The following is a 23,024-nucleotide window of genomic DNA, read 5'->3' as shown; positions in this document are numbered from 1 at the left end:
TACTACGGTATTGAAAAGATCTCTCACAAATGCAAATTGGAATGGTTAATGTGACTCCAGGATTAGGTAGGTAGGAAAGAAGACATCAGGTATACGTAGTGCTACCTTGCAAAAATGCATTTTATATAAAATTAGAAATATTACATACTCTTCTGATAGAGGCAGAAAGTCTATTTCCACAGAGAGAGGTGGTACAACACTGAAGGTAAAAGGTTATACATGTTATGAGAGGGTAGGTATCACAGAGGAATGTTTTATCTCGTATCACACTAAACAACACCCAAAAGGTGCAACTGACTCCAGATAGAGGCAAGAAGTACTTCAAAAGATAGGAGAAACTGAACTCCAAAGAAATCATCAATATAAAATACAGATGAGAAGTAATGTATACTAAAACAGCTTTACAGCATTACAATGCCAAAACAATTAATTACTGGCACTAACTTCACTGCATGTTACACAGAAACAATATGAGTGCCATCAAAACTTAAGTTAGCAAAGAATAACATAATCTTAAGTGATTGGCTTAATGATGCCAAAACAAAAACAGCCTTCAGAGTACAATTTAATTTACTGATGCCAAAACAAAAACAATTTAATTTCTATTCTAAAAGGGTTTTTACAATTATGAATAGAAAGATGATTGCCTGAAATTTAACTAAGAAAACTGTGACAAACATTTTTTTCATATCTGTGGAATACCGAGTATACAACCAGCTACTGCAGCACTAGACTCACCACTTCATCTGCAAATTCCCCATTATAGCGAAGGGAACTGTTAAGGTACTGACTCTCCAAGCGACTTCGGAGCTCCTGAACCTGCCTTTTTAATGTCTCCACCTCCTGCTGGTGCCCAGTCTCAATCTGTCGAAGTCGTTGCTGGACAATGTCCATGTAGACCGGCATCCCGTCATCGTCCAGGTGACTCCTTGTGGGCTGATCTGGGCTGGTGTTAGGGGACTGCCTCCCTATTTGACCCTGATGTACACACTTGTGGTGCACATTTCGCCAATGGCACTGGGCTGAACCACAGCTGAGAGATGAGAGCTGTCTGCTGAGAGAAGCCTTACCAAGGCCCTCCTCTCCATTTACACAGTGTCCATTAGGAACAATGGGCTTCAGTGGAATTGGAAGTCCCACTGGCTTCTGAATTAAATTATTCTCTGTTCCTAACTCACCATTAGAAAGAGGTCCTTTAAATTCAGGAACAAGCAAGGCACACGACAAAGGTATTGGGGGCAGCATTCCACTGTCCTTGGAAGTCCTGTTCACATTTCCTTCCAAACTATGAGGCCTTATGAAGTTCTCATACTTCTCATTACTGGCTTCCACATTATGAGTAATTCCAACGTGGTCAACCCTAGAATGTGTTAAGCAAGGTCCCTTGCCCCCACCCTCCTTCTCCAGCCGGACAGTGTAACCCGTTACAGTCTCTGTTGAGCTTTCCATGGTGAAAACCTTTGCTTCCTGATTTGCAAGTGCAGACTGGGAGGGACTTGGTAGAGGTGTGCTATAGAAACTTTCCCTTTCAAGCTCGTCCATGCCTTCTCTTGTTTTTGCTATAATATTGGCAAATAATGGACTGCCCAAGGTTGTTACTGCTACTTTAAGTTCGCCTAATGGTTGTGGAGTGACCTCCCTTTGGTCTGTGTCTGCTTCAAACACTGGTTGTTCTTCAAGTGGTAAACAGCTAATTTCTTGGGAATCGTTATGAGCACCTGAAAACTGTTTTTCATCAATAGTCTCTTCCTCTGGCTCTAATTTAGGCTCCTCATGCTGGCTTTCCTTGCTGGACAACTCCAGTGCGACTTCTCTAATCCCTAATATGGGACTTTTCTGTGTTACCTCAAGATTGCTGTCCTCTTTGGTAGCCTCCTGTAATATGTTTAGTATTTGTCCCTCTGCAGCTGCAACAGAGAGCTCTGCAACTATGGATGCCCTATTGCCTGTGACAACCTCCATGCCAGTCTCCTTATAAGGATCATCTCCAGGATTGCTAAGGTTGCTGAGTTCCATGGACCGGCGATGCTCCTGCCACTTTTCATTCAGGCTGGGGTCACTGTTGCGACGATTGACAGCTGGCATGCTACTGTCACAGACTGTAGTGAGGTTGTCGAATGACCTTGTCTTGGGGATTCTGAAAGAAGCAAGTTGAGAAAACATCATTGGTAGAAAAAAGGAACAATTATAACTACCACTTAACCAAATGGAACTGTATCATTTTAAATTATTGGCAACAAAATTCTTTAAATAGTCATGTCAGTGCTACTACTAACAACTGTCCTCCAAGTAAACGATGTCAGTGTGAGAGCACAGTAATGGTATATTCTTTTAAGCCAACATATATGCCAGGACAAAAAATAACCTCAAGAGAAACAAACTGGAAAAAAACAGCAATGCAACTTCACAGAAGTAATCAGCCTCACATAAAATACTTTACCTTACAGTGAGAATTTCCTACAGCCTGAGAATAAAGTACCATATTCTCAATACCCCTGAGGATATAAATAAACTCTAATAAAAATAACATTGAAAACTAGCAACGTCAGTACTTTTCCTTCTTTGGTCTTAAGCCAGTCACTGTCACAATCCAATACCAGTGGAGTAAGAGAGAACAAAATAACAGATAGTATTCAATGTTTAGAGATTCACTATTAATGTGTTCAAAGGGAATGTAAATTCTTAATTTCCTTTCAGTCCAAAGCAGCAAGTAACACCTTATAGAATGCAGCAGCCATCTAAAAAAATGAGGAACCAAAGGCAGAAAACGAAAACATTCAGACTAAAAAGATTATACAGAACTCTCCTTCAGTGGCATATTACAACATACAGAAGAAAAAGTTACTTACCTTTGGTAATATTATTTCTGGTTTATACATATTCTACTTGCAGAATCCTCGCCTTATGAATTATCCTTACTGCCTTCAGACTAGTTCAGAAAACATACCCAGAAATCTCTCGCCAGTGCCATCAAGTGGAGAGGACACTTTTATAAATGGGGAAACTTTATCCGAAGCTTGCAGTGCAGAATAATTTTGTAACTAAATCTATTGCTTCTCAGTTTCAAGCATGAAACAGCTCATGAACGCCTACTCAAATTCCTGCATCCTGGGGGGACCGGTGAATGGTTCAGCCACATTAGCAAGACTGGCAAAGAGTTCCAAGATATCAGTATACTGTAGTATAACAAACCTGCTCATTGTTTAATTAGGTTCATACTAAGGTAAAAACACTTGAACAGTGGAGAAGCAATATGTTGTAAACCTGAGTGGGTAGTTTTAAGTATCCAGGATGTAAACAAGGGCAGTGGAAAAGTGCAGCGTACTCTGAGAGCCTAAAAGGAGAGCAATAGTTGGTTGGAAAATGGAAGGGAGATAGAAACAGCCTTAAGTATCTGCTGAATTATCAGTGGTGGAAGATGGATTGGTAATGAGTAGAAAGAGATATGTACCCCCTGTAGGCACTAGAGGCAGATTAACTTAATTGGCTCACATGGGGCACTGTGGAATAACATTAAACATCAGCTGCAAGAACAGTTAAGGCAGTCCATCATGGATGAGGAGGTCTTTCAGAAGACAGTGAGTTGTGCTGACTGCAAGGAAATTAACAAAAAGGATGAAAATGTGGGTAAGACAAATGAGAGCTAGGAGGACCCCAGTGTTAACTGTAGGAATGTATGGATTTTATAGGCTCTATGAGTGACGAGTGTGAAGAGGTATGCAGAGGTATTTGTGGGCATGCATTCTGAGTGACTGGACACATCAGATAAAAATGTTACTCTATTAGTACTAATGGGGCTAACCTTATCAGAACTTCACTTCACAACCCACAATCTAATGGGACACTGGAGCACGAAGACAGATTAATTAGGAAGTCTACACAAATGGCATTAACAAGAAGGCAAGGCAGTAATGGAAATCTTACATTTCATTGTGCCTCTCTTGTGGGTGCTTCAGTTTAGAGACAGCCCCAGTGTTACCTGCTGTGAGAAGCATCCTGCTATGCAAAGACTGTCAGGAGAGCTGCCTGAGAAGCATACTTGAAAGAAGAACAACCACAACCCGGTCCTGAAGCTGAAGGGAGTGCATCCACATTCCCAGTCTAGAAAATTAACTGTAAATAAAAGTAGGAACCAAAATACCAACTTTGTCCTAGTTCCAAATCTTTCATTAGCAAGGAAGGAAGTGCTCTGCAGAGTTGTCAAAGGACTGCTCTGTCAAGAGTGCTTAGGGTCTGAGTACTTCCCAGAAACCGGCTTTCCTGCTGAGAAGGGGAAGGAGTCTGCCGAGCCTGAAGGAGGAAAGAATGTTCAGAAGGAGAAGCCAAGCTGGGCCCAAGATCTGAGGGTTCCACAGAGTAAGCACACTACCCGACAGCAGGGCCAGGAGAGACCTGTGCCGCAGAGAGTTCCCACTGGTCTCTCAGACAAAGTTCCTGGCAGGAACTTCTTCAAGTCTTCATGAGGGCAATGTGCTGACCGGGGCTGTAACTGTATGTGTCAGCACAATTAGGCTTCAATGGACTGTGTTGCCATGATTGGAACTGCAACTTCACTGGCTCAGCAAACGTTGTCAAATACAATCCCTTCAGCACTTGACTCACTTTGGTAGCAATATAGAGCAGCAACAGGTCTCACGGATGTATAATAGGAACAGGGTGCTCGAGCTTAGAGCTTAACAATCACACAGCAGGCCAATTATGGAATGTTCAGCCCAGTCCTAAACATGTAAGAAAGGAAAGTGCTTTAATGTGCAGTAAAATAGAAATACCCATGCACATGCAGTCACTAGTCACAACAAAATTTAGTGTCCTAGGTGCTATTTGGTAGGGCTTCTCCCCTATCTTCTATTCTCACCTGTCCCCCTTCTGGCTCAAGCAGTTCCCTGCCCCTTTGGTAAAGGGTATTAGCATGACTATGGCTCAGGTGCACATCTGCAGCCTAGCATGCTTGTGCTTAGTCTCACAGTTTCCACAGGGGATGTCATTCCGGCAGCCCCCCATCTCCCTTTTCAGCAGGCTTGTACGTCTTCTGCTTCTGGGAGGTGGTGCACTACCAGCAACTATGTATGGGATGTTGGCATTATGCACTAGTTGCAGGGGTTCATGGCCAGCAGGCACAGATTCAACAGTCTTGCTTTGGTATTGTTTCCAGTTGTTGAGCAGATGGCATAACAGTCCCAAGTGAAAGCTTGACCATAGGGCAAACAGTTGAGGCCTGAATGTGCTGATTTTCTGGGCTCAGTGCAACAACAACCAGGCCAATTCTCTAGGCTTGGTGCAGCCAGGCAAAGGCTGCTCTTACACCTGTGGTGCAGCCACACAGAGAGTGATCTTCTGTTGGTCTTACAATCACACTCAGGACACTCTTCTCATAGCAACACGTCCACACAGACCAAAGTTCTTATGGTGATGCAGCCCTGCACAGTCGGACCTTTTGTGGCTGACACAATCAAGCACAAGCCGGATTCAAACTTGGGATCCCAGTTTGACTGTTCATTGTTTCTGCCCTGGACCCAAGGGGAAGGGCTGCAGGCCCACAGACACAAGGGTTCACAGACTGTTCACCTCGGTCTTCTTCCTCTGGATGACCCACAGAAGCCCCACCCCCCGCTCTACCCCCCTCCACCTCCCTGGGACATTCTCTACCTTGCTCTTCCTAGAAAGATACTCCCTCCTGCAAGGCTGCCAGGCTCCTTCCTTCTCATAGCAGACAGGAAGGGTTTTTAGGCACTAAGGTTAAATGTACAGTTCTTCCAGCAAGACTGCAGATTCAAGTCATGTTTCCCTCACCTGTGGGAAGCTGGCTGCCAGGGATACACCAGTTCTGGTTGTGCGGCAGTCCTCCAGAGCACTCACTTCCTTGGCCACAGAAGATGAGGGACTGGAACAATAAGCAGGATAGTGGGGTTCAAGTTTTATTCAGCAAAATCAGAGGAGAGAGGAGATGTGTATCCATTGTTTGCACATTCAGAACCTGTTTGGGGTGGTTTTCCTTTTAGCTGCCATTTGCAAGCTGCTCTACACAAACAGCCTTTGCCTGTAGTGATGCTTCTCCCAGGAGAGTAGTGCCCAGCCTGGAGCACCTAACACAGGCACAAAAAGGTGTAAGTTTGTGCACCAAGATATAAGCAGCCAAACAGAGTGTGATCAAGGAAAGACAAAACTCTGGGCCTCGTTTAAATGATTCCCTTCAAAGTTTTAGTCCCACACCATCCCTAAATGGCAGGGCTCAGAAAGACTAATCATTCAATAGCTCCTTGCCAAGCAAAATTCCCTGACTAAATTTGCAAAGAAGCCTTGTCTCCACTCCTATCACTTCAGTATTTAGTCCTTCCATCCTCCAGTCAGCAATACAATTCCACAACCTTCATTTTTGGAAAAGCTAGGTCTGGGGTATCAAAATGGATCCCACATGCCTCCTTTACTCCAGCTCACTCCAATGCATCATGATAGTTCCTCACAGGCTGGATATACAAACATATGGGATGTTAGCATTAGGAGTCAGGTACGCACACAAATGAAGAACCTTACACAAGTGGACCAGAAGGCCCCACACTGCAGACAGAGATAACAAGGTATTTTCACAGCTGTGGATTCACATAATACACAAAACACGGTACACAGCCACTATCACTATATGTGCTACACAACACAGACAGTAGTCCACTCTGTCAGTGAGAGAGGTGTAGAGTAGTGGTGGAATGTGAGGAAAGGGAAAAGGATAGAAGAGTGAAAGCGGATAGTAGAGTAGGAAATGCCATTTAGGACAACCAGGTCCAGCCACTAACCATCAATACAAAAGCCATGCCCAAAACAACTACAGCAGTATCAGTGACAGGAGGACTCCAGTAAAGGTGGGAGAATAACTTAATTTCTTCATTTCGTGGTGTTTATTGTGTTGTACTGTTATGCTGGTTCTTTGCACTTTAGGTACAGGAGAAATGGATACTACTTTGTTTTCCACTTTACTAGGCTAGCTGTTACTAATAAGATATGAAGCCATCCAGATGCCATCTCAGGGGAGTGATATCACTATGTAGTGTGTTCTATTGGTGTGGGATTCTAGAATTGTCAATTGACTGAGTAACTCTATAGTGCTTGTGGACTAAATAAACTCTTCTTTAGATCTGCTATGAGAGGTTCTTCACTACAGTGTTTAATTTTACAAGTGATCGAAAGTAAACTTTACACATGCTCTTGGAGCAAATTATGGCAGACCTTATTTTTTGTATGCTTTTAACAAGTATTGGACTTGGACCACTGAAAATATCATATTCTGAGGATTTGCCTTGATATTTATGGCTATTAAAATTTCTATTTTGGCTATGACATAAATACTGGATGGCCGTTCCTGCTATTGTCAATTTCTTGCAGTTACTGAAGTACAAGTTACTTACGTTCGTTAACTAAATATCTGGTAGAGACATATTCTAGTTGCAGATTCCTTACCTTATAATTTTCCCCAGGCGTCAGACTGGATCCAGAGATTTTTCTTCGAGCAATACGCTTGCGCATCGGTAGGTGGCGTCGGTCGACTCCGCAGGCGTCGTAGTCACCGTGATGACATCGGGAGAGGTACATAGACGCCGCCCTCGCGCAGAGACGTCAGTTTCTTTTAACGACTTTCCACGTCAGAGCTCCGAGCCGCTAAGAACACTGAGATTGGTGCGCCAGAGCTAAGGACCTGAAAGGGGGAATCCCTGTCCATAGAAATCAGTTCGCAAGCGGGGAGGATGGGTGGGCGGGTAAGGACTTTGCAACTAGAATATGTCTCTACCAGATATTTCATTACCGAAGGCAGGAAACTTGTACATCTGACAGAGACTTCTAGTTGCAGATTCCTTACCTTACAATAGATACCCAAGCAATGCGATCCTAGGTGGTGGGCTGTGAACCAAGATCACACTAAAAAGTCCTGCAGGACCGAACAACCAAAATAGCCGTCTCGACGGATTTGACTATCCAGGCAGTAATGCTTAGCAAACGTGTGCAGGGATGCCCACGTAGCCGCCTGGCAGATATCCAGGACAGGAACTCCATGTGCGCACGCAGTGGAAGCAGCAGTTGCTCTGGTGGAATGAGCACGCAAGTATTCAGGAGTTTGCTTCTTGGCCAAAGCGTAGCACATTTTGATGCAAAGAAGCACCCATTGAGAGATGGTACGCTTTTGCACCACCTTCCCTTTTTCACACCCACATAGCCAATGAGGAGTTGATCATCCACCCGGAAATCTTTAATACGAATGAGGTAGAACGCAAACGCTCTTTTTGGGTCCAGACAGTGGAGTCTCTCCTCCTCATGGGAAGGATGTGGGCGGGCGTAGAAAATAGGCAAAGTGATGGACTGGCCTACATGAAAGGGTGTAACCACCTTAGGAAGGAAGGAAGCTTTAGTACGCAACACTACTTTGTCAGGATGTACAGACAAGTATGGAGGTTTTGAGGAAAGGGCCTGAAGCTCACTCACCCTGCAAGCAGAGGTGATAGCGACCAGAAAGACAGTTTTGAAGGTGAGGAGCTGCAAGGGACAATTATGCATTTGCTCAAAGGGGGTACACATCAAATAAGTAAGTACAAGATTAAGGTCCCACTGAGGCATGATAAATGGAGTGGGAAGAAATAAGTGGGTGAACCTTTTTAACTCCTACGGTGCCTTGGACGAGATCACCTCGTCCTGCACCCGGGAACTGGGGGGAGCACTAGCGCTCCCCCCATGGACTCCCCACCCACACCCCCGGTCGCGGATGGAAGAGGAATCCCTTCCCCTTCCACCCCCGACCGCCCCCCACCCTTCCCCCGTGATGGCAGGGTGCATCGCGCGCTGATTGTCACAGAGGCCTCCTCCTTCGCGCTGGAAGCTTAGCTTCCAGCGCGCTCGGAAGAGAAATGCAAAGTATTTCTCTTCCGATCACGTGGAGGAGGGCCGAGAGGCTTCAAAGGGAAGGAAATGAATTTCCTTCCCTTTGAAGTCTCTCTCAGCGTTTCAAAAGCTGGATTGTAAAGCAATCCGGCTTCTGAAACACCCACTAGACACCAGGGAATTATTTACTGTAATGAAACTGGCATGAGGGTGCGACCCCTTGGGCAAGGGTCGCTCCCAGGGGGGGTATTTTTTTTAAGGCCTTTTCTGCTCCCCCTGAGGGCAGATCGGCCTATTATTAGGCCGATCTGCCCCCGGGGGGGCAGAAACCTCTAGGCACCAGGGTTTTTTTTTTTTTTTTAAGAGGTGGGGAGCGACCCCTTAGGCAAGGGCCGCTCCCCTACGGGGCAACTTACATTTAGGCCATTTCTGCAGATTGGCCTATTTTTATGATGCCAATCTGCCCCCAAGGGGGACAGAAACCACTAGACACCAGGGAGTTTATTTTTATTTCGTGAATTTCACGCAAGGGGAGCGACCCCTTAGGCAAGGGTCGTTCCCCTGGGGGGCAAATTTATTTTAGGCCATTTCTGCCCCCCTGGGGGGCAGGTCAGCCTATTTTAATTAGGTCAATTTGCCCCCAAGGGGGGCAGAAACAACTAGGCAACGGGGATTATTTTTTTTGGGCGCCAATGTGACGCAGGGGGAGCGACCCCGTGGGCAAGGGTCGCTTCCCGGGGTGGTTGGGGGGCATATGTATTTTAGGCCATTTCTGAGCCCCCCTCCCCCAGAGCCGGCTGACCTAGAGGCCAAAATCCACAGGTAGGCACCTCTGTTTTCTGTAAAAAAATGTGAAGTGTCCACTTTGTGTTTTGGGCCATTTCCTGTCGCGGGCGCTAGGCCTACCCACACAAGTGAGGTATCATTTTTATCGGGAGACTTGGGGGAATGCTGGGTGGAAGGAAATTTGTGGCTCCTCTCAGATTCCAGAACTTTCTGTCACCGAAATGTGAGGAAAACGTGTTTTTTTAGCCAAATTTTGAGGTTTGCAAAGGATTCTGGGTAACAGAACCTGGTCAGAACCCCACAAGTCACCCCATCTTGGATTCCCCTAGGTCTCTAGTTTTAAAAAATGCACAGGTTTGGTAGGTTTCCCTAGGTGCCGGCTGAGCTAAAGGCCAAAATCTACAGGTAGGCACTTTGCAAAAAACACCTCTGTTTTCTGTCAAAAAATGTGATGTGTCCACGTTGTGTTTCGAGGCATTCCCTGTTGCGGGCGCTAGGCATACCCACACAAGTGAGGTATCATTTTTATCGGGAGACTTGGGGGAACATAGAATAGCAAAACAAGTGTTATTGCCCCTTGTCTTTCTCTACATGTTTTCCTTCCAAATATAAGAGTGTGTAAAAAAGACGTCTATTTGAGAAATGCCCTGTAATTCACATACTAGTATGGGCACCCCGGAATTCAGAAATGTGCAAATAACCACTGCTCCTCAACACCTTATCTTGTGCCCATTTTGGAAATACAAAGGTTTTCTTGATAGCTATTTTTCACTCTTTATATTTCAGCAAATGAATTGCTGTATACCCGGTATAGAATGAAAACCCACTGCAGGGTGGAGCTCATTTATTGGCTCCGGGTACCTAGGGTTCTTGATTTTTTTTAAAACACTTTTTTTATTGTTGTCCAGGCAGTACTTACATTGCAGTTTTTAAAACATCGTTCTATAATATTTGTTATGCAGTACAGAGTCATGTTTTAATGTCATTTTATACATTTTTATACAGTGCATTGCATCGCCCTATTGCCTGTTTCAACTTTTAACCGTTTAACATCGCTACTTAACTTTTATCTACTACTTGGTCATCTTATTCCAATTATACATGGGGTTTTTAGTTACCAGGACACAAATTTATACTATTGTTCTAGTTTTTTCAACTTTGTAATTTCTAGTCTGTTGGGGGGTTCTGACATGCCTCTTCCTTTGTGTATTCTTTCTACTCATCTTCTTCTTCACTCAGTGTCTCAAAATTTTCCATTAGTGTATCCCAATCTGGGGCTACCGGGCAATCTCTCATTCCGGAGTTATCTTCTCGCCTAAGTGCTGCACCCTCTGCTTTTCCCCATTCCATCACCTCTGCTTTCAGTTGTGTTGTCGTGGGGGCTGTGGTTGCTTTCCAGCGCCTTGTTAGAAGGCGCTTCGCTAACAGTAGTGCCAGATTTATGAGTCTGAGTAGTGTTTTCTTTTTCTTTAGGTGCGGGAGCATACCGAGCATACATGTCTCTGTTGTATATTGTATGGTATTACCAGTCATTTTGCCTAGTATGGTAGTTACTCCTTTCCAATATGCCGCTATATCAGGGCAGCTCCCGAGCATATGCAGTAAATCAGCATCTTCTACTCTGCACCTGGGGCACGCCAAGGGTGTCCCCGGATATAGGATATGTAGTCTGTGTGGTGTGAGCTATGCCCTATGCAGTATGGCAAATTGAATAAATTTAAATCTCGTATTACGGGATATTTGACTTGGGGACTTTAGTATGGTGGACCAATCTTCTTCGGATAATTCCTTATCTATATCTGTTTCCCATTTGAGCTTAAGAGCTAACAGGGGATATGCCAAGTGCGTTCTGACTCCCCTATATAGCCATTTTATTAAGTGTTTACCCTGCCCTACAGTGTATATAGCACAGACAAGATCATGCGTAGGAGGCTCCTTATTGTCTGTGTGTGGACCAGTGTTTCTTGACGTAGTGTGTCATACTAGCGTGTAGCAGAAAGCTTGAGGGGGCAAACCGTGTTCATGGATATAGTCTGTGTGGTTAAGCAGTCGCTGGTCTTTAAATAGGGCACCAACTGTGTTTATTCCCTCCTGTGTCCAGCTGAGTAGTGTGTTGTGGGTTAAGGTACCTGCTGTAACTGGTAGTCCCAGCAGTGGTATATTGGGAGAGTAGGGGAGTACGTCAGAGGTGTATTTTAGTGATAATCTCCAATACTGCAAGGCCACCCTCAGAAGAAGTGGGATGTTTCCGGGGATCTGGCCTCCTGGGCACAGCATGGCATGTATGCTGCCCTTGTCAAACATTAATTGGGTATATTCTATTTCTTGGAGGTTGCGACTGGCCAGCCAATATGCTAGCCACTGAAGTTGGCCTGCTATGCAGTATACTTTAAAATCCGGCGCACCCATACCCCCTTAATCCACGGACATCTGCAGTTTAAGCAAACTTATTCAACGTCTACCTCTTCCCCATATAAGATCTAATATCATCAAATTTAGTGTTTTGAAGTAGGATTCTGGTACCCTTACTGGTAAATTTGCGAAATAGTATAAGAGGCGGGGTAGCATTACCATTTTTGCCAGGGCTAGTCTGCCCACTATGGATATTGGCAGCGAGATCCAGAATTGAATCTGTGGTCTTAGTGCGGACATGGCTCTCTTTAGGTTCCCCTCTAGTAGGTCTGTCGAGGTGCGATATATCGGGATGCCTAGATAGCGGAATGTGTTTGTGGCCTTTTGTAGTTGTTGTTCTCCAAAAGATATTGTACTATCACCATCTGATTCATGGAAGGTGAATGCTATAGATTTGTTAAAATTAATAGCCAGCCCTGACAATGGTGTGAATTTCTGGAAGATAAATGCTATTGTGTCGGGGGGTTGTCGAAGATCCTTAATATATAATATAATATCATCTGCATATAATGAGACTGCATGTTTTGTATTTTCTATGTCTATTCCCCATGCTCCGCTGTCCTGTCTCAGAAGTTGAGCCAGGGGTTCTATTGCCAGGTCAAATAATAAGGGGGACAAAGGACATCCCTGCCTAGTGCCTCTATTTACCTGATATGCGTCAGATATATTCTATCCTGTGCATGCTCTTGCCGTTGGTTCAACATACAAGAGAGGGACCCATTTTGTGTATTCCGGTGGAATCCTAAATTATTCCATCACTGCCAGCATGTAATCCCAGTGTAGGGAGTCAAAAGCTTGCCGCAGATCTAGTGAGAGGCACCCCGCGTGTGGAAGTCCCTTCCTGGCCACGTCCATTACGTGATATAAGCGGCGAATATTGAGGGAGGTGCATCTGGATGGGATGAAACCACATTGATCCGTATGGATCAGGCCACTGATATAGCCGAGAAGTCTCTGCGCTAATATTTTTGCTAAAATCTTGTACTCAGAATTCAATAAGGATAGTGGTCTGTAGGATGAGATGTCAGCTGCATCCTTACCCGGTTTTAGTAGGGACGTCACTATTGCTTGTTTGGTAGTATCTGGGAGATGTCCCAATGCCAGTGAGGCCTGATATAGTCGTTCCAGGTGTGGGGCCAGCTGCGCACTGTATGTGGAGTAAAACTCGGATGGGAGTCCATCCGAGCCCGGTGTCTTGTTCCGTGCCATGCTCTTAATAGTTTCTCGTATCTCTCCTTGCGTTATTTGGGCGCTTAGTTTCTCTCTGGCCTCTTCGTGGAGTGTTGGGAGTTCGATATTAGCTAGAAAGGCATTCATTTCTGCTCTCGCCATTAATGGTGGGCGGAGTATAGGGCTGTGTAATAGTCTCGGAATGCATTGTTGATTTCTAGTTGTGTTGTTGTATTTCCATGGTGTGGGGTGTGGATATGTATTATAGGCGTGGGGGGTGGATCATCCCTTATCAATCGTGCCAAGAGTGCACTCGCTCCGTCTCCCTCGCTGTGTGCTCGTTCCCTATATTTAGCATGGTCGATTTTTCTCAATCTCTCGAGAAGGTGTGTGTGTGTTCGGTTCTTGCTTCCTGTAAGTGTTGGGCTTTGTGGGGCTGTGATATTGATTCTTTTTCCAGTATTCCCAGTCGGTTCTCTACCTGTTGCAGTTCTCGCAACAGTGTTTTCCGCACTCCCGATACATTACTCATTAATGTACCTCTTATCACTACTTTGAATGCTTCCCATTCTATCAGAGGGGAAGACGCCGATCCTGTATTGTTTTTTTAAAAATTGGTGATCGTCTGACTCACTTCTTCCCTCAGAGGAGTGTCCTCTAGTACTACTGGCTGTAAGGATAGGTGTAGACGACCTACCCCATAATATGGTCAGTTCTAAGGGGTTATGGTCAGAGAGCGTCTTTCCCAGGTATGTGGTCTTAGTCACTTGTGTCTGTAACAATGTTGTGCAAACCATACGATCTAGTCGTATGTGGACTTTATGTGGATGGGAGTAAAAGGAGTATTCCCTCATACCAGCATTTTTGGCCCGCCATATATCTATAAGTTACCAGCCCTGCATCCAAGCTTTTAGCGCTTCCGCTTGCTTTTGAACGTTCGTCCCGGACAGTGGTGGGGTACTACGATCTAAGCTGGTATCAAGTATTGCATTAAAGTCTCCACTCAGTATCCACGGGATGTGTGCCCACTGTAGCAGTGTCTTCGATAGTCTCTCCAGAAATGCAACTTGTCCGACATTAGGGGCGTAAATGCTACCTATTACTATGGGTTTCCCCGTCCAGGTTGCCTTTAATTAGAGTGTACCTGCCTTCCACGTCTATTTTAGTATCTAGTACTTCAAAGGGTACCCTGGCCCTAATCCACACAGCCGCCCCTCGCGCGAACAACGAGTATGATGTGTGTAAAAATTGTCCCCTCCATTTCTTGCGGAGTTTTGAAACTTCGTGGGTAAGATGGGTCTCTTGTAAATAAGCAATGTGTATTTTTCGGCGGTTTAATTGGGCCAGTATTCTCTGTCTTTTTTGTATGGCTCCCATTCCCCTTACATTCCAAGTAACAATGTTGTATTCATACTGTGCAGCCATTCTGGGGTGTTAGCCTCTTCATCCCCCCCATGACTCTCCTTGTCTGGTGTCCCCTTTGTATTAGTATATGCAGATTATTTGTAGATGACAACTGTGTGTAACAGTGAACAATTTCGCATCTTAACTGAAATACCAGGCAGAGCGCGAACCGGCTCTGCCAAACTTTTCTGTAGTACATAACTATCATATTATAACAAAAGCATACGAATAGTGAGAAGCCTACGCAATGGGGCAATACAAGATGTGAAGTCTATGGTTCTTGCCCGTAGATAGCGGGTTCTTTTGTGGATTAGGGAGACCGTGGAGCTCTACCGCCCGAGCCCGCCATTTGGAGGAAGGCCTTAGGCCCCGTAGAGCAGTGGTTCCCAAACATTTTCGACCCACGGCTCCCTTGATCTATTGGCCACTGGCTGCGGCTCCCCATTATGTTACTTTTTGTTGGCGGGTGGGGGATGTAAGCCTGGCCTAGGGAGTACATCCATTTTTCTCCCTGAAAAGAATTGGGATGACGCCAATGAAGGTATTGTAATTCTATATATAACTGTAAAAAATAAAAATGTAACAGTTGTTTAATTACAGCATGCATAGGGTTTTTTAGTAAGGGGAAAATATTGGTTGACGTAACCCTAGTAAAATGGGCAGGTCTCATTTTTATGTAGTTATAACATAACTGTTTAAATATTGTGAAATGTAGAATCCCTTTAGTTGTGTTTAACCACCAGAGGGCGCTCAAGGACAAAATTAAAAAAGAGCTGCTACAACTGAGTAGTTTTATTTTGTACGAACTGGCCCAAGGGCTATAAATAGCTCAGTGGTTCCCAAACTGTGTGCGGCGCCCCTGGCTAGTTTTGATGGCGCACCAGCGAGCCGCGGCGCACAGATTGGGAACCACTGCCGTAGAGTATGGGTATAACATAGTTTCTAGCATTGAGGGAAGTGCTCAACACAGATCTTGTGCTGTCTGTGGGGTTATTGCAGGAAATAGCGTCAGGCTCCCTTCTGAGTCCGACGCCACGGTGCTGTCCATCGACGAGACCACACCACATGGCGGGGAGTTTGCCTCTTGTAGGGAGTATGCTGATTGTATCGCTTCATTTTGGCCTCCAGTGCTTGTTGGAGTGTCGGGCCAGCTTTTTTCTACTGCGTTTGCAGTCTGCTTCGCTTGTCTTTGCGGGGTTGGTGATATTGTCTTGTGTGGGGGGGGGGGGGATCATCTTGTTCTCTAGTTTTTGACTGTAGGAAGGTCTCATCAGGCCAGGCACACACCAGGTCTGGAGTCTCAGAGAAGTGAGTCTTTTGGTTATATGAGACTCGCATTCTGGCCGGGAATAGGAGGGCGTATGTTACACCTTCCATTCTGAGTCTTTGCTTTACTCCCTGGAAAGATGTTCTGCGTTTCTGAACTACCATTGTGTAGTCTGGGTAGAAGGAAATTCGGGCATTGTCTACTAGGATGGGATCCAGTTCTCTTGCTATTTGTAGTATAGTATCCCTGTCTCTTTAGTTTAATATCCGTGCTATTAAGGGACGGGCTGGTGCTCCCGGCGGGGGTTTCCTGCTTGGGATATGGTGTGCTCTCTCTACCACAAAGTGGACTGATAGACGATCCTCGGCAATTGATTTCAGCCATCCTTCCACGTATTGTGTTGGGTTTTTCCCTTCTTTTCCTTACGGATTCCTAGTATGCAAATATTATTGCGCCTTGACCGCCCTTCTGCATCTTCGGCTCTTTGTTGTAGAGCTTGCACTTGTTGTTGAAGTAGTTCAATGGCGGTTCTATTTTCCTTATGGGTTGGAAGTATTTCGGCAACATTAGATTCTGTTTTCTGTATTCTGTCAGATAGTTTTTTTTGTTCATCTCTTAGGATATTCAGTTCTGCTGTGATAGATCCTAGCCTGTTCTCAATTGCTTGCCAGGAGTCTTTGATTTCTTGCAGAATAAGATCAAGTTTGTCCGCAGGGTTTTTTTACCAGTATTTCCGGTGTAGGGTCGTTGGGTCCAGAAGCTTCTCCATTTTCGGAGTGTTTGGCCTTTGGTGCGGCTCATGGCTGGTTGTGCAATTTGTGTTGAGTTCGAGCGTCGGTGTACACTATGGGTCCAGCATAGCATGTATGCTAGATCTGCATACAGGCTTTGTGGTTGGCAGTGGAGGTCAAGTATTCATTGTATGCCTTCGAGTGCCTACAGGTCGGCAGCGTTAGGGAGTCGAATGAGGCTCCGGTGCGACACAGAGTCGATAAACTGTTTACAATAATTGTGTTTGGTTTGTTCCTAAGCTAAGGTCCATTAATGATAGCCTCCATTTCTGGTGCGCGTTTTTTATTGTTTCGTGCTTGTCACGCGGGAGACAGAGCGTTAGGTTCTGCTCGGATCTCAGCCGAGCAATATTTTAAAGTCTTTTTATTCTTCTTAGCGCCCCATTATTTCGCACGTGTTTCAGCGGGTATGTTCCTGTCCCGTCAAAGCTTCCTCTTAGGGGGGGTTGAGGGGCGCAGCCCCACAAGCCGTGTCTCGTGCCCCCCACCGCCGCGTTTGCAGTTATATTAATTAGGTGGCCATCACCTTTGTTTCGTTGTCTCTGGGGCCTTTCTTGGTATTGTGCTTTCTCCTTTCTCCCGTCTCACCCCGATGCCTCGCTCGGCACCTCTGCGAGGGAGCCGGTGGGGAAGCGGTCGATTGCTCCAGTTCCAATTCCACTCCTGGCCGTTTGTTCCTATAACCCGCTCCCTACTTACCGGTGCGCGTTCTCAGCTCCAGCCACGCCCAGATCCGCTCCACTCCTCGCGCTGCCGGCAGCCATTAATCACAGGCCGCGTCCGTCTCACGCCTTCCCCAGCGCTTTCAGGGGGTCCAATCGGGCGATCGGACTCGCTCCCCAGGAGCCTCGTCTGTTCCTCCCCTCGATTGTTGTTTGCATTTGTGCAAAAATATCCCGGTTGTCAACAGATTAGATTGTATGGCGGGCCCGGGTCGGGAGCTCCGAGATCAAGCGGCCACCATCTTGGGCGGTTAGCCACGCCACTTACCTAGGGCTCTTGATGAACCTACAAGCCCTATATATCCCTGCAACCAGAAGAGTCCAGCAGAGGTAACAGTATATTGCTTTCAAAATCTGACATAGCAGGAAAAAGTTACAGAGAAAAACGTAGAGAAAGATTGCTGTTTTTTTCACCTCAATTAAAAAAAAAAAAAAATGCAGTTGTTATTTTCTGTAGGAAACCCTTGTAGGATCTACACAATTACCCCTTGCTGAATTCAGAATTTTGTCTACTTTTTGGAAATGTTTCGGTTTCTGGGATCCAGCATTGGTTTCACGCCCATTTCTGTCACTGACTGGAAGGAGGCTGAAAGCACACAAAAAATCGTAAAAATGGGTATGTCCCAGTAGAATGCCAAAATTGTGTTGAAAAATTGGGTTTGTCAGATTCAAGTCTGTCTGATCCTGAAAGCTGGGAAGCTGGTGATTTTAGCACCACAAACCCTTTGTTGATGCCATTTTCAGGGGAAAAAACACAAGCCTTCTTCTGCAGCCCCTTTTTCCCATTTTTTTGAAAAAAACTAAATTTTCACTGTATTTTGGCTAATTTCTTGGCCTCCTTCAGGGGAACCTACAAAGTCTGGGTACCTCTAGAATCCCTAGGATGTTGGAAAAAAAGGACGCAAATTTGGCGTGGGTAGCTTATGTGGACAAAAAGTTATGAGGGTCTAAGCGAGAACTATTCCAAATAGGCAAAAAAAGGCCTGGCACAGGAGGGGGGGAAAAGGCCTGGCAGCGAAGGGGTTAAGAACCAACTCACAATAGGAGATTTAAAGAGTGAGGGCTGATCACGTAGCTTAAGAAAGGCGGAAATGGCAGATAAATACCCTTTAAGGGTGCCCAAGGCAGAGCCCTGCTGGGCTAAAGAAAGAATGAACATAAGAACCTCTAACAGAAGGGCAGAAAGGGGATCAACAGATTTGTTGGTACACCATGCCACAAACTTATTCCAACGACAGGCGTATACAGTTTTAGTTGATGGACGCCTGGCTGGCGAGATAACATTGCAGACTTCGGGTGGGAGGGCAAAAGCCGTCAACTGTTGCCGCTCAATCTCCAAGCATGAAGGCATAGGTTGGACAGGTTCGGGTGAAGAACCCTCCCCTGTTGCTGCAACAGAAGATCCGACGAAGAGGCAGTCTGAGTGGAGGATCGATGGACATGCTCAATAGCTCTGGATACAACACTCTTCGAGCCCAGTCCGGAGCCACTAAGATGACTTGGGCCTGGTTGTTCTTGATTTTCTTGAGAACTCTGGGCAAAAGAGGGATAGGTGGGAAAGGAGTAAAGGAGGCCGGAGCTCCACTCGAGACGAAAAGCGTCTCCGAGTGAGTGCCGCCTTGGAAACTCCAACGCACAAAACAGCTGACAATGTGCGTTCTCTGCGGAAGCGAACAGATCTAACCAAGGCTCTCCCCACTGTTGAAAGAGACCTTGCGCCACCTACGGATGGAGACGCCATTCGTGATCTGCTGTGCATCGACGGCTGAGTTAGTCTGCTCTGGCGTTGAGGGATCCAGCCAGATGTTGAACCATCAGGGTAATGCCCTGATGTTCCAGCCATGTCCAGGACCCTACTCCGCCCTGTTTGTTGGAGTACCACATGGCAGTAGTATTGTTCGTGAACACCTGCACTACTTTCCCTTTGAGAGAGGGAAGAAATACTTTCAATGCAAGCCTGATCACCCGGAGCTCCAGCAGATTTATATGGCGTCCAGACTCGGCCGGAGACCAGAGGCCTCTGATCTCCGCCTCTCCCATGTGGCCACCCCTACTCAGAAGTGACGCATCTGTCACTATGGAGAGATCTGGTTGGGGAAGGGAGAGGGATCTGCCGTTGACCCAATTTGGATTCGAAAGCCACCACTGCAGGTCTTTCGCAGTCCCCCATGTCGGAGAGATTTCCCTGATACTGTGCCCACTGGAACTTCAGGTCCCACTGCAGAGCCCGCATATGCCATCTGGCATGTGTTACTAGCAGGATGCAGGAGGCCATGAGGCCCAGCAGCCTCAGAGTCAGTCTCACCGAAACCCAAGACCGAGGCTGAAAGATCGCAATCATATCCTGAATGTCTTGGACTCGCTTGTCAGGAGGATAAGCCCGAAATTGCACTGTATCCTGAAGCTCCAATGAAAGGGAGCAACTGAGAGGGAGTCAGATGTGACTTTGGCACGTTTATAGTGAACACCAGCCAGTGCAGGAGGTTCGCCGCAGTCTGAAGGTGGTAGACGACTGTCTGGGGCGAAGGTGCCTTCAACAGCCAGTCGAGGTAGGGGAAGACTGAGACCCATAGCCTGCGCATATGAGCTGCAACCACCGCCATCACTTTTGTGAACACCCGAGTGGTGCTGGTAAGGCCAAAAGGGAGCACGGTAAACTGAAAGTGCTCGTGACCTACCACGAATCGTAGGTAATGTTTGTGGGCAGGCAGGATGGGGATGTGGAAATAAGCATCCTGCAAGTCCAACGCTACCATCCAGTCTCGTGGGTCTAAGGCAGACAGAACCTGAGCCAGGGTGAGCATTTTGAATTTCTCCTTATTGAGGAAGTAGTTCAGGTCCCGAAGGTCTAGGATAGGACATAAGCTCTTGTCCTTCTTTGGTATCAGAAGGTAGCAGGAATAACAAACACAACCTACTTCTGGCACAGGGACCATTTCTATAGCTCCCTTGGCCAAGAGAGCCGCAACTTCCTGCAGAGAAGCACCAAATGATCCTCCGGAAGATGATAGAAGGATGGTGGCATGTGTGGTGGTGCAAATTCGAAAGCGAGGGAGTAGCCGTTCCGAATGATCTGCAAAACCCACCCGTCCGTGGTGATATGTTCCCGGTGGGACAGGTGATGGCGGATCCTGCCACAAACTGGGTTGGAGTGAGGGGACAGACTAGGAGGGTTTGGAGACTACAGCAGGGGCACAGGTGGACTGGACAGACCTCTGGTTCCCTGTCCCACGGACACGAGGGATTACGCGTCCTCGGTCGGGCATAGGCTGGCCAGCGTGTGTGGCACGGTGGCTGGGTAGAGGACGCGACAGGGTGCCCCTTCTGTGTCCCCTAAAGGGATGAAAAGCGGACTGCGGTGGGCAAGTGGTGGAGGAAAGACCAAGGGACCGAGCCAAAGCCTGGGAACCCTTGAATCTCTCCAAGGCCGAGTCAGCTTTGTCTCCGAAGAGACGGGTGAAATCAAAGGGCATGTCCATGAGTGACTGTTGGATACCCCCCGAGAAGCCAGAAGTGCGTAACCAGGCGTGGCACCGTAAGGCCACTGTCGTTGCAATCGATCTGCCCATAGTCGGTCGTATCCAGCCCACAACGGATAGTGAACTTCGCTGCATCTCTCCCATCTTTCACTGCTTGGGAGACGATAGACGGGCCTCCTCCGGTATCTGCGGCAGGACTTGTGCAACCATATCCCACAGGAAGTGGGTATAATGGCCCAAAAGGCATGCAGTGTTCACAGACCGCAGTGTGAGGCTGGAGGAAGAAAACAACTTCTTGCCAAATTGTTCCAGCCCTTTGGATTCCCTATCCGGGGCTGCGGAAGGGAACGCGCCTGAACAAGAGGAAGCATGGAGAACAAGACTCTCAGGCGTGGGGTGTTGGGACAGGAATTTTGGGTCGTTTGGTGCGGGCCGATGGCGGCTAGCTACAGTCCTGTTCACAGGAGCCCCTGTGTTGGGTTTGGACCATGTACCCAAAAGGACATCGGTGAGGGCCTCATTGAATGGTAAAAGGGGTTCTGAAGTAAAAGTCCCTGGGTGAAGCACCTCCGTCAGGAGATTAGACCTGACTTCTACAGTAGGTAGCTCAAGGCTGAGGACCTCAGCTGCCCTACTGACCACCATACTGTAAGTCGCTCCCTCCGCTGTAGCCACGGTAGGAGGAGACAGCATGCCAGCGTTGGGAGAAGTATCCAGACCACTGGCTTCGCCCAAATCCTGTGCCCAGTCCATAGTCGGGTCATCCTGGTATTCATAAGGGTTCAGGGACCCCTCCAATTCCTCCCCGTATTCGTACCCATAGAAAAAAGGGTCAGAATCTGACCTCGGGTGAACAGGCCCCACCGAAGCCGATGGCAGCGTCGACTGACGCCGCTCCGACTCATCGGGGATAAGAATTGGGTCGACATAGATAGTGGGCACTACTGACGTTGGGAGCGTCGATAATCGAACCGATGCCATGGAAGGTCTCGAAGGTGCGACTGGCGTCGGTGCGGATCCGCGAACAGATCCGGAGGTGACCTTGGTGGCCGGGGCCGAAGCCGCCGGCGCGGAACCTGAAGGCCCCTCAGCCGAACCCCTTGGGCACAAAGGCGCCGTATCGGGTTTGGCCCGCCCACAGATGAGGCGCATGGCCTTGTAAAACTCCTTCATTTGGGCAGGAGTCGCTTCGGCTCCGGGAAACTCGGGGAAGCATGGAGTCGACCCAGACGCAGGCTCCGAGGACGGAGGCCTAGTACATGGACGCTCGTCCCGTGTCGCATTAGCCGAGCGACAGGGTGAAGTCAGAGAGCGATGGGACTTCTTCGACTTCTTCTTACCTTGACCCGAGGATTTCTAAGAAGACGAGTGGTGATGACTCCGTGACCGATCTCAAGACCTTTATCTAAAGCGAGACCGGGACCTACGCAGAGTCGAGTGCTGGGCCGACACTCAGAGCACGACTTTGGGTTGTGGTTGCGCTCGAGGCACCACAGACAAACGCGATGAGGATCCATCACAGACAACGTCCGATGGCAGTCCTCACAAGGCTTGAATCCGGTCTTCGGGGACATCTCGACGCACCAAAGTCGTAAACAAAAACTTGCACAAAATGGTCGAATTCGGCCAAAAAATAGCCAGGGGCGCTCTCAAGATCAGCGTGTGGCGCGGAAAGAAATTTGCTTTAAAAAATCTGCCATAGCTGGAAAAAGTTATAGAAGAAAACGTGGATAGAAATGGCTCTTTTTTCACCTCAATTTCAATATTATTTTATTTTGGCTGTTCCTTTCTGTAGGAAAACCTTGAAGGATCTACACAAATGACCTCTAGCTGAATTCAGAATTTTGTCTACTTTTCAGAAATGTTTAGCTGTCCGGAATCCAGCATTGGTTTCACACCCATTTCTGTCACTAACTGGAAGGAGGCTGAACGCACAAAAAATAGTAGAAATGAGGTATGCCCCAGTAAAATGCCAAAATTGTATTGAAAATGTGGTTTTCTGATTCAAGTCTGCCTGTTCCTGAAAGCTAGATAGATGGTGATTGAAGCACTGCATACCATTTTTTATGCCATTTTCAGCGGGAAAACCACAAGCTTTCTTCTGCAGCTCTTTTTTCCCATTTTATTTTTTGAA

The 23,024-nt window shown here is 46.9% G+C and overlaps 1 protein-coding gene across 18 annotated transcripts in view; it reads right to left on the bottom strand.

Annotated features, from left to right (window-relative positions):
- The window catches only part of MTMR3 (myotubularin related protein 3), a 1,044,680-nt gene that overhangs the window by 132,380 nt on the left and 889,276 nt on the right, over positions 1-23,024 (bottom strand). For all 18 annotated transcript variants that reach the window (XM_069214606.1, XM_069214607.1, XM_069214612.1 and 15 more), the window contains one exon: positions 739-2,137. In XM_069214606.1, coding sequence (XP_069070707.1) covers positions 739-2,137 — 1,399 coding nt within the window. The remainder of the gene's footprint in view (positions 1-738; positions 2,138-23,024) is intronic.

Source organism: Pleurodeles waltl, chromosome 11, assembly GCF_031143425.1.
Source record: "Pleurodeles waltl isolate 20211129_DDA chromosome 11, aPleWal1.hap1.20221129, whole genome shotgun sequence".
Taxonomy (NCBI): Eukaryota; Metazoa; Chordata; class Amphibia; order Caudata; family Salamandridae; genus Pleurodeles; species Pleurodeles waltl.
Note: the sequence above shows the minus strand (reverse complement) of the source record. Positions and strands in the feature narration are given on the sequence as shown.